The sequence below is a fragment of the Gouania willdenowi genome, chromosome 20 (genome assembly GCF_900634775.1).
Source record: "Gouania willdenowi chromosome 20, fGouWil2.1, whole genome shotgun sequence".
NCBI lineage: Eukaryota > Metazoa > Chordata > Actinopteri > Blenniiformes > Gobiesocidae > Gouania > Gouania willdenowi.
In genome coordinates this window covers 2,088,080-2,103,262 of record NC_041063.1, presented here as the reverse complement: position 1 = coordinate 2,103,262, position 15,183 = coordinate 2,088,080, and the positions used below count along the sequence as shown (strand labels likewise).

Here is a 15,183-nt window from a genome sequence, read left to right as displayed (position 1 = left end):
GTGTCTAAGTGTTGGTGATGTGGTTTTAGGAAGGTCAGCGGATATATGATGAAAATCATGAGTTTCCATGCCACCTGAGGTACTCAAGTACATTGTGTGTCTTAAAATGGGCCCAATAAACATGGTCATGTTTACAAATGTGTGTTCCTGTCTATGTAAGAATGTAGCATTTCTCAATTTATTTCACTGTGAAATCTATATTTTATGACTTTAAGGTAATAAGTCTTTAAAACAGGGACTGCAAGGAAGGGCAATATTGACAATAAAACTTTGTCAAAGTACAAAACAATTTTAAAAATGATAAGCTACTGAGAAAATATAAACATATATAAACAACAAAGTACAAGTCAAGATTGTCCATAAAGATACAAAAAATTCAACAAGTACCAAATTGGAGAGAGAACTAAACACCTAAAACCAACTTGAATTAAAAATGCAGACATCACAACTAAACAAAAAGTTCCTGTTCCTGTTGCCCAGATTACAAACATGGGTTGGACTAAATGGAAAAGTAATGCAATGGTTAAAGTCCTACATGGAGGAGCGAAGTTATTTTGTAAGCATTGGAAACTTTGAATCTGACAAATTAACAATGTCCTGTGGGGTTCCTCAGGGATCTGTTCTTGGACCTCTTCTGTTTAGCCTTTACATGCTTCCTTTAGGACACATTTTACAGAACTGTAAGGTTGATTATCAGAGCTACGCAGATGACACACACCTATATCTATCACTGAACCCAGATGACTATGGTCATATAGAGGTGTTGTGGGACTGCTTAGAAAAGGTTACCAGCTGGATGAGTGTTATGGTTGGAGCTAACACACCTGATTCCAATCAGTAATCAGGTGGAGAGGGAGCAGGAGCTGTATAAAAGGGCTGAGAGGACCAGGAGAGAAGAGGAACAGCATTCGACATGTGGGGAGAGTTCTTCAGCTCCACACTCAACAGTTTTATACATTTAGATTTCTGGTAGTCCTGTTTCATGTTTCTTTAGATTTTGTGTTTTGTACTTTTTGTAGTTTAGTGGGTGGACGCTCAGTGCGATGACCCTGTATAGGCTCAGTGTCCTTCCTACTTTTGTTTAGTTTGGCCAGGATATCCAGTCCCTTTTGTTTTGTTGAGTTATTTGTGATTATGTTTCTACATTTAATGACTTTATATAAATACTTTAAAAAGCTTGATTTCTGTTCTGCGTCTTTTATGTTGCAGCCCCTCAATCCTTTTGGGCACGCATCCTGGAAGGGGCTGTCACATAATGAAAACTTTTTTTCAACTAAATCATGAAAAGATGGAGTTGATTGTCTTTCATAACAGAGAAAAGACTGCTTTCAGCAAGTACCTTGAGTCTCGATCTTTAAAAGCTGAAGACTAAGTCCCAAACCCTGGTGTTCTGATCAACTTAGATCTGACATTCAGCAGTCAGATTAAATCAATTACAAAAACAATCTTTAACCACCTAAACTACATCTCCAGAACTGTGTTGTAGATCATTTCATGGAGACACACTATGAAAGAGCTGCATGTGCATGATCTGGTGCTAATTTCAATAATAGCAAAAGCATTGAGAAGTAATCAAGCACTGTGACTTGCATATGTATTCAGAGACATTAGCTGATGTAACTTCTCCAGGACAAACAGGAATAGAAAGAAGTTCCTGTGTGTGAAATCTTGTTTTTGTTCTTGTTGCTTGGCACCACACCATGTGGCATATGAATAGTCTGTAAGAAGAAGCCGAGGTCTTTGGGGGATCAGAGCATGTTTGGTTGCTATTTTCCAAACATTATGCTTTGCCCTCCTGCTAAGACTCAAAAGCAATTACCTCCACCCATACGCATTCATGTAGCACACTCACAGAGAGACAGCTGAAGGCTATCAACAAGATAAGAAAGACAAAAACATTTAGACTAAATAGCTTTTTATAGATTCTTTTCTGATAAACTTAAACCTGAAAATGACATTCCGTTTAGCATGTGCAGCTAACACATTTATTTTATTCGACTTACATATACTGCTAGTGTTTGTGCGATATAAAGTATTTCTATATGTATCCATACTATTGAACACAGCATCTCCCAAACTCAGGTCTTATAATCCAAGAGTCTCCGAGCCATTGTTTTAAAAAATGTAAATGTGTACTGTATAAACATTATCTTTGATGAATCTACAGTATTGTCCATGTTTCCAATGTGTTTAGTTCTTTAAGTTCATTTCTCTAAAACAGATCTGAAGTAATTATTTTGCTAAATAAAACAACCACAATTATGTCCACCAGTACAGATGAAACCATTGTATTTCCCTGGGAAATAATCACCTTTAGGGTTCTTTATAGATATACAGTATATGAGCTGATTAAAATAAGATTCAAACGAGAAGGTGAAGGTTGGGCCTGTTTTTATCATAATGTTAACCCTTGATGGTATTTTACTGAACTTTACTGTATAATTGCAAATCATGCAGATTATTAGTTAGCCAGTCTTCCTGATCTATTTTGTATATGATTAGAAGACCAAACAGACTAAGGAATCAATTTGTTAAAATTGTATAATTAAGAAATGGGAGTGGGATTCAATAACTCTCTTTTTTCCACTCTTTTTGGATCAAACGTATTATGCATTGCTGTAAGTGTACATGGATCTGTTGGGGTTTCCTTGTACACAAATCGTTTTCGTCTTTTTTGTCCCAGTTTGAAACAAAAAGAAATGAAGGCAAGGTCGTTTATTACACAAAGCGAATCAATGTGCTTTTAAGCAATGTCATCTCAACAATCGAATTACATAACCAGTATGATCTCAATGCTTTTATTACAATTGTTCTGACATTAATTGTAACCTTATTATATATCCAATACTCCCCATTCCTACTCAGTATAATAATTATTTTCTCTTTTTCTATATTTATCTTGTGTATATTACTGTACTTGTAAATATGTGTAGAACTGTGCTTGAGAGCTTGTTTCAGTCCTCCTGAGGACGTGCACAGCACGATGAAGCCCATTTACAAGCACCAAATGTTGTGAACAGGAGAGGCTGATAGTTTACAACCTGCCACCTGTTCCACACTGATGATAGCTACCAGAGCTCAAGTACTTCACCCAGCGTCCAACAAAATAACTTGGACTCCCAACAAGCCCTCAGGTTCCCATGGAAACACCATAGAGGAGGTAAAGTCAATACACCATGCTTAGTGATGCTTGTTTATTTTCTTACAATCATTTAAATCCGACTAAAATAATAAACAAATAAATTTTGAAAAAACTTGAACTTTTGAGGGACTATCAAACCACTGGTGGTTTTCAGTCCTTGGCCAAAGTGTGTTAATTATAGAAACAATTACCATGGTAGATTGTCACAGCACACAGCACTCACTTTTATAAGGTAACATCAATGACTCACAACAGGACACCTGAAATGAAGGTTTTTCAAACAACCACATCACAGCTTTATTCAGAGAACTATGAAAAAAGATGTGAAGGCTCAGGTTTATCTGCTTCATGCCTGCCTACCCCCAGAGGTACGAGTTGGAAGGTTTCAAAGTCCAAGGTTTGGTCCTAGTTACTGCTTTGCAACATTTTCAACTGACACACAAAGACTGTCCCTGGAAGGTGGAACTTCAGAGCATAGTTGATTCAACGTTATCACTTTTGCTTTTAAAGTTTTCTTTCAGTAACTTGATTTTGGAAAGTGAGGCGGAAACTTAAATTCTTGTACAAGATATAGTTTTCCACCTAATACCTCACTCTGGAACCATTGGCCCTAGTAAAACTCTGAAGGTGAGTGAAATCAGTTATTTCAATCCAGTACCAGGCGTGTATAGCCTATTTCACAAAACCTGAATAATGAGTTAGGGCAGAGTAATCCTGTATTCCTGGATGAGTTTAGTCAAGATATGTCTGAAACAACTGTCTCGTCAAAGTGGAATAGCAGAAATAATCATGGAGATGATACAAATAAGAGAAAACACTTCTTATCCTAGAGCGGTTAAAAAGCTGTGAACGGCAAATTTTAGAGCGGTTGCTGTTGTCGGTCTCGGAGCAAAGTCTAGAGCAATTGAGAGTGCAGTGAACACAACCGCTCTCGGAGCAGATCAAACACAGGAAGTACCGGCGGTGACCTAGAGTGCACAAACCTGAAACAATGCAAAACAAGGTATTAAAACCACTAAAAGCTCGGCAACTTGTTGCTGCTCCATTGTTGAATGTTGTGAAAGAACAAACAAAAGAGGGAGGAGTTTCTTCAAAGCATTACATGTCAATCAATCAATCAATCAATCTTTATTTGTATAGCGCCAAATCATAACCAATGGTATCTCAAGACACTTTACAGTGGAGCATTCTTAAGGACGGACTCTTCATTTTATGGATACACACATATGCATATATACGTATATACACATACATATGTATCCCACACCCAACATGAATTCATGTCTTATGAGGGACATTCACATGATGTAATTAGATAATGAAAGAAAAAGAAAGCAGCTTTCTGTCAATTCTGAGTATTCTTTGGTATTGAACAGAGGTCTGAATTTGCATCTTAAACGTAATGTGACTATATAGCCTCGGATGTATGATCTTAGTATGGACTTTTAACACTTACTTGTAAAAATTAAATCAGTAATTTGAGTATGATTGAAAATATAAGAATAAATTACAAGTTAGGATGTCATTTAATTTGCAAAACAGGGACATACCACATTTGGGTGGATCAAACATTAAAATTTGTGATTTTGAACAGCAGTGATGAGATTGAGGAAAATGTTAAAGGAAAATAAGCAGCAAATGTCTTCCAAACATGTTTTATTTTCAAAGCAAACTACCCATCCATTTGAGTTTGAACCACAATATGTCATGCATTTGTTCTGTTAAAACACACAGGACATAACGCACAGATTCCTTGTTAGTCCAGACTGACACTGGAACTTGGAAACAAACCAGAAGCATTTTTGCGCCTGTTTAGCTTCCCTCTCTCCCCACCGGCTTTGACAGGACTGCCATAACCCTTCCGGACACGTTCTTTCCCCTAAGTCACAGAGTTTCAGTTCACCACAATCTCTTAAAACCCTGAATGTTTGCTTAGCAGAAAGAGTCTGTCTTTTCAAGTCCAGCGTTAGATGACATGTGTGTAAACAAGAAGACTTCTGGCTTTTCTCCAACATGAGATGTGATGCTATAATTTCCTCTGACAAGCAGGGTTTCCTCTTGGTATTCATCTGAACAGGCGGTGCTGCAGTGAAAGTGACACATGTTAAGACTCAGCATTAGAGAGGCAGCAGGGTCTGAGGTACACAAGTCAAAGGTCCCCCTCTCAGAGTGGTCATGGTCAGGATTAAAAAAGAAAATTGCATTAATTAAGTCATTATGTAGAGGTTTGGTGTGTGACTTTTGACTTTTGGAAGGGAAGACGGTGAATCAGGAGCCAATGGAGAGCCCCATTAGGTAGCAAGTCAAGGAAAAAGCACCCCACAGATGGGTACCATTATCGCTGGTTAAAAGGGTATTATCATTTTCTGGCATCTAATTTAGAATAAATGTGAGTAATTTTCCAGAGCTAATTTAGTCACTTAAGAAATTGAAACTTTGCTCATTTTGTAGTGAAGGTGACGGTTATGAACTATTCAGTCTCTCTTTTTTTTTTTTTTGAATAAAATGTTATTGATCACCTTCTTCATTGTTCTAACCTCGTCATTTGAATCCCATTGGAGTTTTGTTCAATGACGCATCATTCAACCGTTAGCTCACATGATCACATGTGAATTAATGCCAATGAATAGAAGCTACTTTAGATGGAATACATTTTCATTACTGAGATGAGTAGGTGAAATAATCATTGTTGACTTACAGTTAGGGTGAAGTAAAGACGGCTTTTCTCTTCAAGTGAAATAAATGACAGTTGGAATAAAACAAAACTAAACAACAATAATTTTAGTATAAAGTTTGTTAAGAGACATAGGATATTCAACAAGAGCACTCAGACAGTGCAAACCACCAAATCTCCTCTTTGCCAGATATTCACAGTTATCTAGATTATCCATCCATCCATTTTCATACCCGCTTATTCCCGTTTATCAGGGTCGCGGGGGTTTATCTACAGTAGATTAGTGTTTCTCAAATGGGGGTATGTGTACCTCTAGGGGTAGACAAGGGCACTACAGGGGGTAGAGAGAGAGAGAGAGAGAGAGAGAGAGAGAGAGAGAGAGAGAGAGAGAGCTAAATTAACAAATGAAAGCATTAAAAATACAGGGTTTTATTTTTATCTAAAAATGATAATAATGAGAAAGATGATGGAAATGATCTTGATTATAACATGAACTAAAAATACGAGGGTCAGTGTTGATCCCACACCAGGAGGGAGATGACCAGAAATTATAAAAACTATAGAAATATATCTATTCAGGAGGCACTAAATACTGTTATATCCGATTTTCTCCAAAATGTGTGTTATCAATTATTAATTCTATTATTATGCTCTATAATAGTTTTTTAATAGATTTCTGAGCAAAATGTTGTCGTTGGACAAAGGAAGTACTTGAAATAAGACAAAGGAAGTACTAGAGCCAAAAATGTCTGAGAACCACTGATCTAGATTATTGATCCTGATCATGGTACCATGATCAATCACACTATAAATGCTTGGAAGACAGTGTATTCCCATTAATAGACACAGTAGGTTCAAATGTATAGGACATCCCCTTTTCTTTTTCTTTTTGCTTTGAAAAATCACAATGAAACTCCTGCGATGGACTGGCGCCCTGTCCAGGGTGTACCCCCGCCCAGCGCCCAATGAGAGCCGGAGATTGGCACCGGCAGACCCCCGCGACCCTGTGAGACAGGAGCAAGTGGGTTTGAAAATGGATGGATGGATGGACAATGAAACTCGCAATCCAGATCCCATTCAAATGAAACTCAGTGGATTCATTAAGGAACCAACCTGACATAAATGAGTCATATTTCATAACGAAGTCAATTACGAACCAAGATATAAGGGATTAATTTATTTATTTTTGAAACACCCAGATTCAGTATATTGATCTGGATCCCCTCAAAATTTCATGGAATTTTTCATAACGTTGGTTTAAATTTCACCAAAATCGATTAACGACATAATCATAATAACAGACAAACAAATAAATAGTACCTCCATGTCCAAGTTCAATTATTCCTTTGGACAAATGTAAAGAATGTAAAACTCTGAACAAGCATGGCTTTGACTGGGCCTGATTGTACTGGTGTTTAAAGTGCACATGTCACGTACCTCGGGTGCTCTCGAAGCCTCACTGAGTGTTACAGTGGCTGTGTATCAACCCCATCCAATCGTATGATTGGCAGAGCGATGCATGGAGACACGTGGTTACAGGTCTAACTAAGTTTCATTAGACCTCCTACAGACCTGATCCATACTGCACTGTGAACCAATGTCACTGCTAGTTACCGTGACACACACACACACAGTAAGCAAAGCAAAACCAATCCTCTCGATAGCTAAAACATGGAAGCAGACCTGAATCAATCATGGAACACATCGAGAAGGCCTTGAAGTCAATATCACACAATCCACGTCAAGGTTAATGGAATGAATTATTTTTGACTTGTGCCAGTTAGAAAGAGTTGACATTGTTGAACTGCTAAAAGATAGATAGAAATCAACTGCTACAAAAAATGACTAAACAAAGTGTGTATATTTACACCAATGCACTATTAACATCTAAGTCTTGATTATACATCTTTGTCCACTGCTACAATCAATCAGTACTGAGCAACTTTTTAACGGAATGGGATTAATGATGAAATTAGGATACATTTACAGGATCAAAGATTACAATGTAGTCAAATCATTGTCAGTAGTGCTGTACTCAAGATGACACTATGCAAGATTTGCCAGAGATCAGAATGCACCAAGACAAGACCAAGACTTTTGGGGTCAAGACCAAGCCCAAGACCAACTGAGACTACTTAAGACTAAAAATCTATTTTAAAAGTCATGACAAGATCCCGTCTCGTCTTCTATACCTGGTCACAGGGGATACTGAAACCTAAGGACGTAAGACGGTGTAACCCCCTGCATAGGACCCTAGTCTATTGCAGGGCATGATGGAGACAAGTTGGAGGTCTACAGTGGGACTTGAACCCACGATCCCTGCACTGAGAGGCAGCAAGGCTCACCAGTGTGCCACAGACAGACAAGATGAACCATTAAAAGCATTATCCCTTTAATTCTACTTATATTTTCAATACATTTGACTGACCAAAACAAGATGTCTGGAACTCTTTCAAAGCTAAACATGCAAAAATCTTGACAAATTCCTTCAACTGCATTCTTGCACAAAATAATATGTTTATCCAAGCAACTACGTTTGAAAATAAGAGATTTATTTCTCAGGCGAATGAGACCTAAAGTACCGTAAGTCGTCAGAAATAGATCTAAATAGAAATACAACACTAACGCTAAATGTTTGAAGTTATATTACAATATTATTATTATTATTATTATTATTATTATTATTATTAATAATAATAATAATAATAATAATAATAATAATAATAATAATAATAATAATAATAATAACACATTTTGTGTAAATTAGATTTTCAAGAAAATCAGACACTTTACCGGTTAAAACAACAACAGCAAATACAGTGATGAAAACAAAGAAATATGAATTGAAAAAAAAGAACAGAAAGAGCATCAATAAAAAAAAAAAAAAAGCAGGAAACAGGCATGAGCATTAATTAATCAGGTACAGGGTGTCCCTTATTAACACATTAGTGAAGTAGAAGAATAGTAGATCAGATAAGACCTTCAAAAACAATCTTAAATACCACAGTTCATGGTTGCAAAAACACAAAACATTCTACAGTTAGTTATGTATCATCAGTTTGTATTTTTAAGAAGCTGCACATCATGTATACTTGCTTTATGTCATTAATCTGCAAAAAATAAATGTAGATTGTAAAGAGTAAGAGCAGATAATAAACATTGACTGCATTTAAATTAAATTGCCAGCTCTGAAGCAGGATGGGCCAGTGAGCTGGCAGCCATGTTCACCCCCAGCCCCCAACACAACTGTGTGTCTGCTCTGATTAGATGGAGCCTCCTACGACGGCGTGCCAGCCGCTGTGCCAGAGATAAGAACAGACTAACAGATGTTTGCTTTATCTCAGGACCAACCTCAAGCCTGTCAACACACGCACATATAGGTACGACTATTAAATCACTAGTTTTCTAGAAAAACACACACACAAATACAATCTGGCTCAAACAAAATCTTCTTTTTCAGCTTCTTTGACCGAGTGAGGAACCTTTGGAGACGCTTCGCCCCCACGCCTCCCTCAGCAACAGGGCTGAAGTGGTATGTTAAGGTAGCGTTTGAAGAGAAGTCTGCTTCTTGTCAACCCAACCCCACGTGCTCATTGTTCTCACAATGCACAGCTGATTATATTATCTCCTTCTACCATACGGCACACAAGCACAGATGGGGGGAGGTGTGAGCGGAGACACGCACAGACAGAGACAGGAAACAAGTAGCGAAAAGGAAACAGAGAAAAGAGGTGGGAGCGCCTCTGAATCTGGAGACGGTAAGATCATGGCACAGACACAAGACGCAGAGTTCTGGGGGCCCCCAGGGTTTAGGGTCTATGTGTAGGCATAATGAGCGAAGCCAAACATATCCAGCCTCATTAATTTCAACTATCAAAGCCACTTTCCCCGGCGTGCCACGCTGCCAGCATCTTCTACCGTCTGCGGAAGCCTTTACTTGTTACCTAAGATCAAAACAAGTGAAAAGAATTGCTATCGTAGCCCAACCGTGAACTGGAAATCCCTTTTTCTTCTAAATATAAAAAAAAATCAGAGATGGAGACATAACCACTTTGGAGGTTTTAGTCTATAAAGAGCATATCCATGAGTTAAAATGGAAAAGTCGGAAATGAACTGAATAAATAAAAAAAAAAAATAAATAAAAGGAAAAACAGGCTTGTAAATGGATTTTCCTCTCTGTTTCATCTCTGTAATGAAATTAAAATGTTCAAACTAAGTGCAAAAATGTAGAAAAAGCCCTAATCAGAGCAAAATCACATGATTCCAAATGAAACAATGTTTGACGAGAGCCAGAAACCAGGAATGCAGTTGCTCAGGGTGCTCCTTTCAACTCTTTGCGTCACTTTTCTTTTCAACTCATAAACAGACGCCTTTTTATGACACATGACGCATATTAAGGCTTTGCAACATTTAATTGACTAGATTGCTGTGCGATGACTTTTAGCGCTTATTTGTGGTTGGGTTTGTGAAAACAGGCTGTGTTACGTCTCTCCAAAGGTTTTTGTCTTACACTGTTCTTCCCACAGTTGCAGGACAAGGTGGTCATTGTAACCTGATCTTTAAAGTGCAGGGAGCACAGGCCCACGGACACTCATAATCACCAAAAAACAACAACTTGACATTTTATGATCATTATTAATTCTTTCATGTTGTGCAGAGGCATTATAAAGCCAACATTCACCAATAAAAAGGAAAGTGGCAGTTCCATATTTTCAGACTACTATGACTAGCACTACGCTTCATAAAGTGAGTTTTCCTGTGTCATTAATGTAAAAAAGAATCAATTTGATAAATATTGGGCAAAAATGATTCCCCAACTGTCTTTAAAATCAGTTAAAAACCAAAGTGTTACTTCATGCCGAACATAATCAAATACCAAGTACTTTTCTAATGAGTTACAATCTAAACAAAGAAAAGAATTAAGCCAAAAAAAATCCACAACTAAAGTAAAGTATAAATACTATAACAAAACATAAGAAAATAGATCATGAGGATAAATGTTTAATAGAAAGCAGCAGTCACTAAAGTAATCCTGTTAACTTCATATTCAGTGAGTGAGTAAAACAAAAGGAAATAATGAACCTGTGGTTTCACTGTTGCTATCGTTTCAAATAAACATTGGAATCATCTCCCTGAGTGTGAGAAAATTCACAAGTTATGTTTCAAAATGAACACATGAAACATGATGGCTCTAAAGCCAAAAAAACTGAAGAAAATTAGACTGGGTGAAACCAAAATACAGGAAAAGGTTACAAAACACACATTAAATATAATAATAAATCTTATTTAGAGTCTATAGCAGTGTTTTTACAAATATGGGTACACTCAATGGCACTACATGGGGTGCTTGAGAGAGAGGGAGGGAGGGGGGGGGGAATAACAAATGAAATGATTGAAAATATGGGGTTTTATAATGTTTTTTTTGAGTTAAAAATGATAATCATACTAAATATTACCCACAAAACAACAAAAACACAAAATAAGAGAAAAATATACTGCACAAGAAAAAAAAAGCAGACAAACAAAATACACAAAATGACACCAAAATTGCACAAAATTATGATAGAAATGATTTGAACATGAACTGAAAATACAAGAGTCAGTCTTGGTTCCCACACCAAGCAGGAAATGGCTGTAAATGATAAAAACTATAGAAATAAATAAATAAATCACATAAATCTAAATACTGTTTCATTCTACTTATTTACTTTATTTATTTGCACTTTAAAAATATAAATCTAGTGTATTTATTTTTATTTTTTTAGGTTCATTTTGAAACTTGAAAAGCTCATAGAGTTCAACGTTGAATTAATTTTTTAAATAATATTTTTCTGTCATTTATTATCATATCATTATTAATCTCAATATTGCGTATTGAATTGTGAACTCAGTGTATCGTCTCATCTCTAATAAAAGAGTGTCTGGGGTCACATTGCCACTTTATTTCCAGTCCCAGCTTTGACAAGTTATGAGTGTGACTAGTAAGTTTATGCTCCCAAAGTTTGAACCACTGATTGCATCAAAAGCAAGTAAAAAATATTTTTAAAAACAAACATTACACATACAATGTCGGATTAAAAGACAACAATCTTCCCCTTTGGCAAGAATAGATGTGGTATTATTCACAGTGCGGTGGATACACTGCTCTATCAGGAGATGTTCAATAAGATTTAAAAACAAAATCAAAAATCCCAATGGTTAGAATAACGGTGGACAAAATGCCAGTGTATTGAATCCCAACCCGTTATTAGAAAAGTTTTAAAAATGTTCAAACATATCCCTAGCCATAGTTGTAGTTGCATTAGCTGGGGTGCTAATATTAAAGGTCCATATCATGCTATTTTTCACCCATCTCCATTTGTTCTAAGAACCCCAAAAAAATTGTATTTGAGGTTTATTTTCCCAAACTCACCTGTTTTCCAAAGTTTTAGCCTCTGAAAAGTCACTTTCTGAGCAACTCTACACAAACAGGCTGATTTGCGGCCTACTTTCATGAGTGGGCGTGTCTATAGACGGGACACTGACTTCCTCCTCCCCGCACGGTGACGTAAGGTCAGAGAACGGCCCTCCCTTCTCCCACCCACTCTATAGCCGAGCTCATGCTGCTTTATATACTGTACATGAGACAGAGCGTGGGGGCGGGGCGTTCACCGCTACATACATGTAGAAATTACATACATAGCACTGCACGAAGGACGCTGACATGCTCACCTTCGTGGGCGTGTCTGTTTACATGTCATCACTGCAGAGAGCTTCCTGGAGGCGTGGCTTCTCCAGCTCAGTGCCGCGTCAAATTTGTCATCAAAGTGGGAACGCGTCATCAAATTGTAGTGAGGTGTTTGTGCTCACCCTGTAGTAAGAAAGGAGTAAATCACCCTCTAACTAACGATTGATGGAATCAATGATAAAAACACTTTGGGCATGTTTATGAAGCCATAATAGACCTTTATCATGTTTAAAACACAGAAAAGTCCATTTAGCTTAACATGGGCCCTTTAAAATCTAAAAGTGTTTGAGGGTCATTCAACTAAAGAACATTATGAAAGAGGCTCAGTCGAAGGTGATTCAACACCTTCTGTTAGAAAAGTGGCAGTGAAACATGTATCGTATCTCTGCTGCTCATGTTGCAAAGTAGAAAAATAGCAGGAAAGGAAACATTCACTCAGCGTGAGAGGGAGAAGTGGAAAAGCTGTGGAGCAGCAGCCACCTTTGTGTCATGTTCCATCACACTCAGCATGGAATTTTATCGCCATATCGCCCCTCTTTCTCCCCCTGACAAAAGCAGAGTATCACAAACTGCACAAAAAAAAGAACAGAAAGAAAGGCTGCAATCACAGTGTCTCAGTTTACCCAGTTATTTCTACTTTTGTGTTTGAATTGCATTCTTTCAGTCATTTATACGTTGACGTCTGCAAACAGACAAAACCATGCTTCCACAAAGTGCCAGTAAGTCTTCCACACAGAGCAATATTAGACATAAACACACTTTCAAACTTTTCTATTTCAAAAGTTTGACAAACTCAAGTATTTTAGGTAAAACAATGCAAGAAACAAATCCATAATGAAAGAATCCATCATATAAATATAGGTTACAGCTTCAAGAGGCCTTCTGTATTCTGACACTGTTGTTGGCAATTCAGGTATGAATACAAATGTACAAAGGACCAAAGAAACCTCAATGTCTTTAGTCTCTGCCAAATAGAAGTTGACGCTCCAAGTTCTACAGATTATGTTTTTTCCTCTTTCTTAAACAGTGAAGCCATGAAACAGGGTATTTACAATAGGGGCTGCCAGAAATGTGAATGCCTGTGTGTGGGCGGTGAGGTAACTGGGGAGGCATGCTGTACTGCACTTTTATCTGGTTTTTATAATGAATGTAACGTGACAGCCGCCCCCCCCACCCCCCCCACCACCATCATAGCGGCTGTTTTCATACCGAGGCGCACAATGGGATCTAGGGTCAGGAAGGAGGTCATTCCGCCGCCTTTGTTGGCACGGCATTGTCAGTTTAAAGGTTTGCCTTGATCTGCAACTGAACAATAAAGCCTTCAACACATAAGGATCTTCAAAGAAAATCAATAATTTAGTTTAGTTTATTTAAGGATCCCCATTGGGGACCCATGATTGAGCCTCTGGTCTTCCCTGGGATCCCACAAAGTTAATGCAATAGAATACATAGAAAAACTGTACAAAACAAGCACGCCATTAAGACACATTAAAGTTCTGACACTAAAAAAAAAAATCAAACTTACATTAGAATCTAAATGGGGGTATATGCAATTTAGACAGATACACATCCAACAAGATGTCTCAAGATTAATGGTAGATTTTTGATGAACTGTTTTTTTTCCCACAGTTCTATAAACCTAAGAGGGAAACAGCAGCTCCACTATTGCTGTTACCATGTGCAGAAGTTCTCAGTAGTTGATTAGTTAGGCTAGACGGGTTATTGGTGCTAATGTTGTTCTGCAGTAGCATTAGCAGACGTGTAGACATACAGTATATGCATATCACAGACTCTTGTGCTCTATGAACATCCTAATGCTAATTTAACTTGAGCAGCCTGTAACTTTATTAAATCAGATTTAATACTGTCACTGGACAGTATTTTAAGTGGGATAGAATGAGTGAGTGGCAAACAAGTCTAGTTATAAAAGAGGTAAAAAAACAGAGCATTTTAACAACAATGCTAATATGTTAAAAGCAGATAATGAGCTGTGAATTATTACTCTGAATTTTTTTAAAATCATAATCACTTGTTCAAATAAACACTTTCTTGGCCAGCGTGTATTCATTTGGTCATTTTGACAAGACTTAAATACAATTAAAAGTAATAACTTGTTTCATAAATCTATAATACACTGATTTATAACATTACTGATACAACTTGTTTTTTACTAAATCCAATCATTGTTCCTAAAAACCTAAATATCCATATTGGTGTCACAGTGTCTGCTCTAAACCGAATCACCTAAATCTTGTAGCCGACCTGTCAAAAAGAGATTTAATAGGATGGATTCTCATATCTTAGATTGGCTTGATGACGTTTCACATCTTATTAATAATAATAATAATAATAATAATAATGCATCAATTTTATATAGCGCTTTATCAAAGACACTCAAAGACGCTTTACAGAATTAAGGTATTATTCTTTCACTCCACACTTAGTGGTGGTAAGCTACTATTGTAGCCATAGCTGCCCTGGGGCAGACTGACAGAATCGAGGCTGCCATAATGCGCCATCGGCCCCTCCGACCACCACCAACACTCACTCACACACTACGTTCATTTTAGGCAATGTAGGTGAACTGCCTTGCCCAAGGACACAATGACAGATACCACTGGAGCGACTGCCACCCCACTG

The 15,183-nt window shown here is 37.4% G+C and overlaps 1 protein-coding gene across 3 annotated transcripts in view; it reads right to left on the bottom strand.

The window, feature by feature from the left end:
* Positions 1-15,183, bottom strand: part of LOC114453931 (partitioning defective 3 homolog) — a 563,018-nt gene that overhangs the window by 64,490 nt on the left and 483,345 nt on the right. Inside the window, exon 22 of one of the 3 annotated variants that reach the window (XM_028433954.1) lies at positions 5,048-5,225. The exons of the other annotated variants lie outside the window; for them this stretch is intronic. Coding sequence (XP_028289755.1) covers positions 5,075-5,225 — 151 coding nt within the window. The 3' untranslated portion in view covers positions 5,048-5,074. Of the gene's footprint in view, positions 1-5,047; positions 5,226-15,183 lie in introns of those variants that run through there. 3 annotated transcript variants of the gene reach the window in all.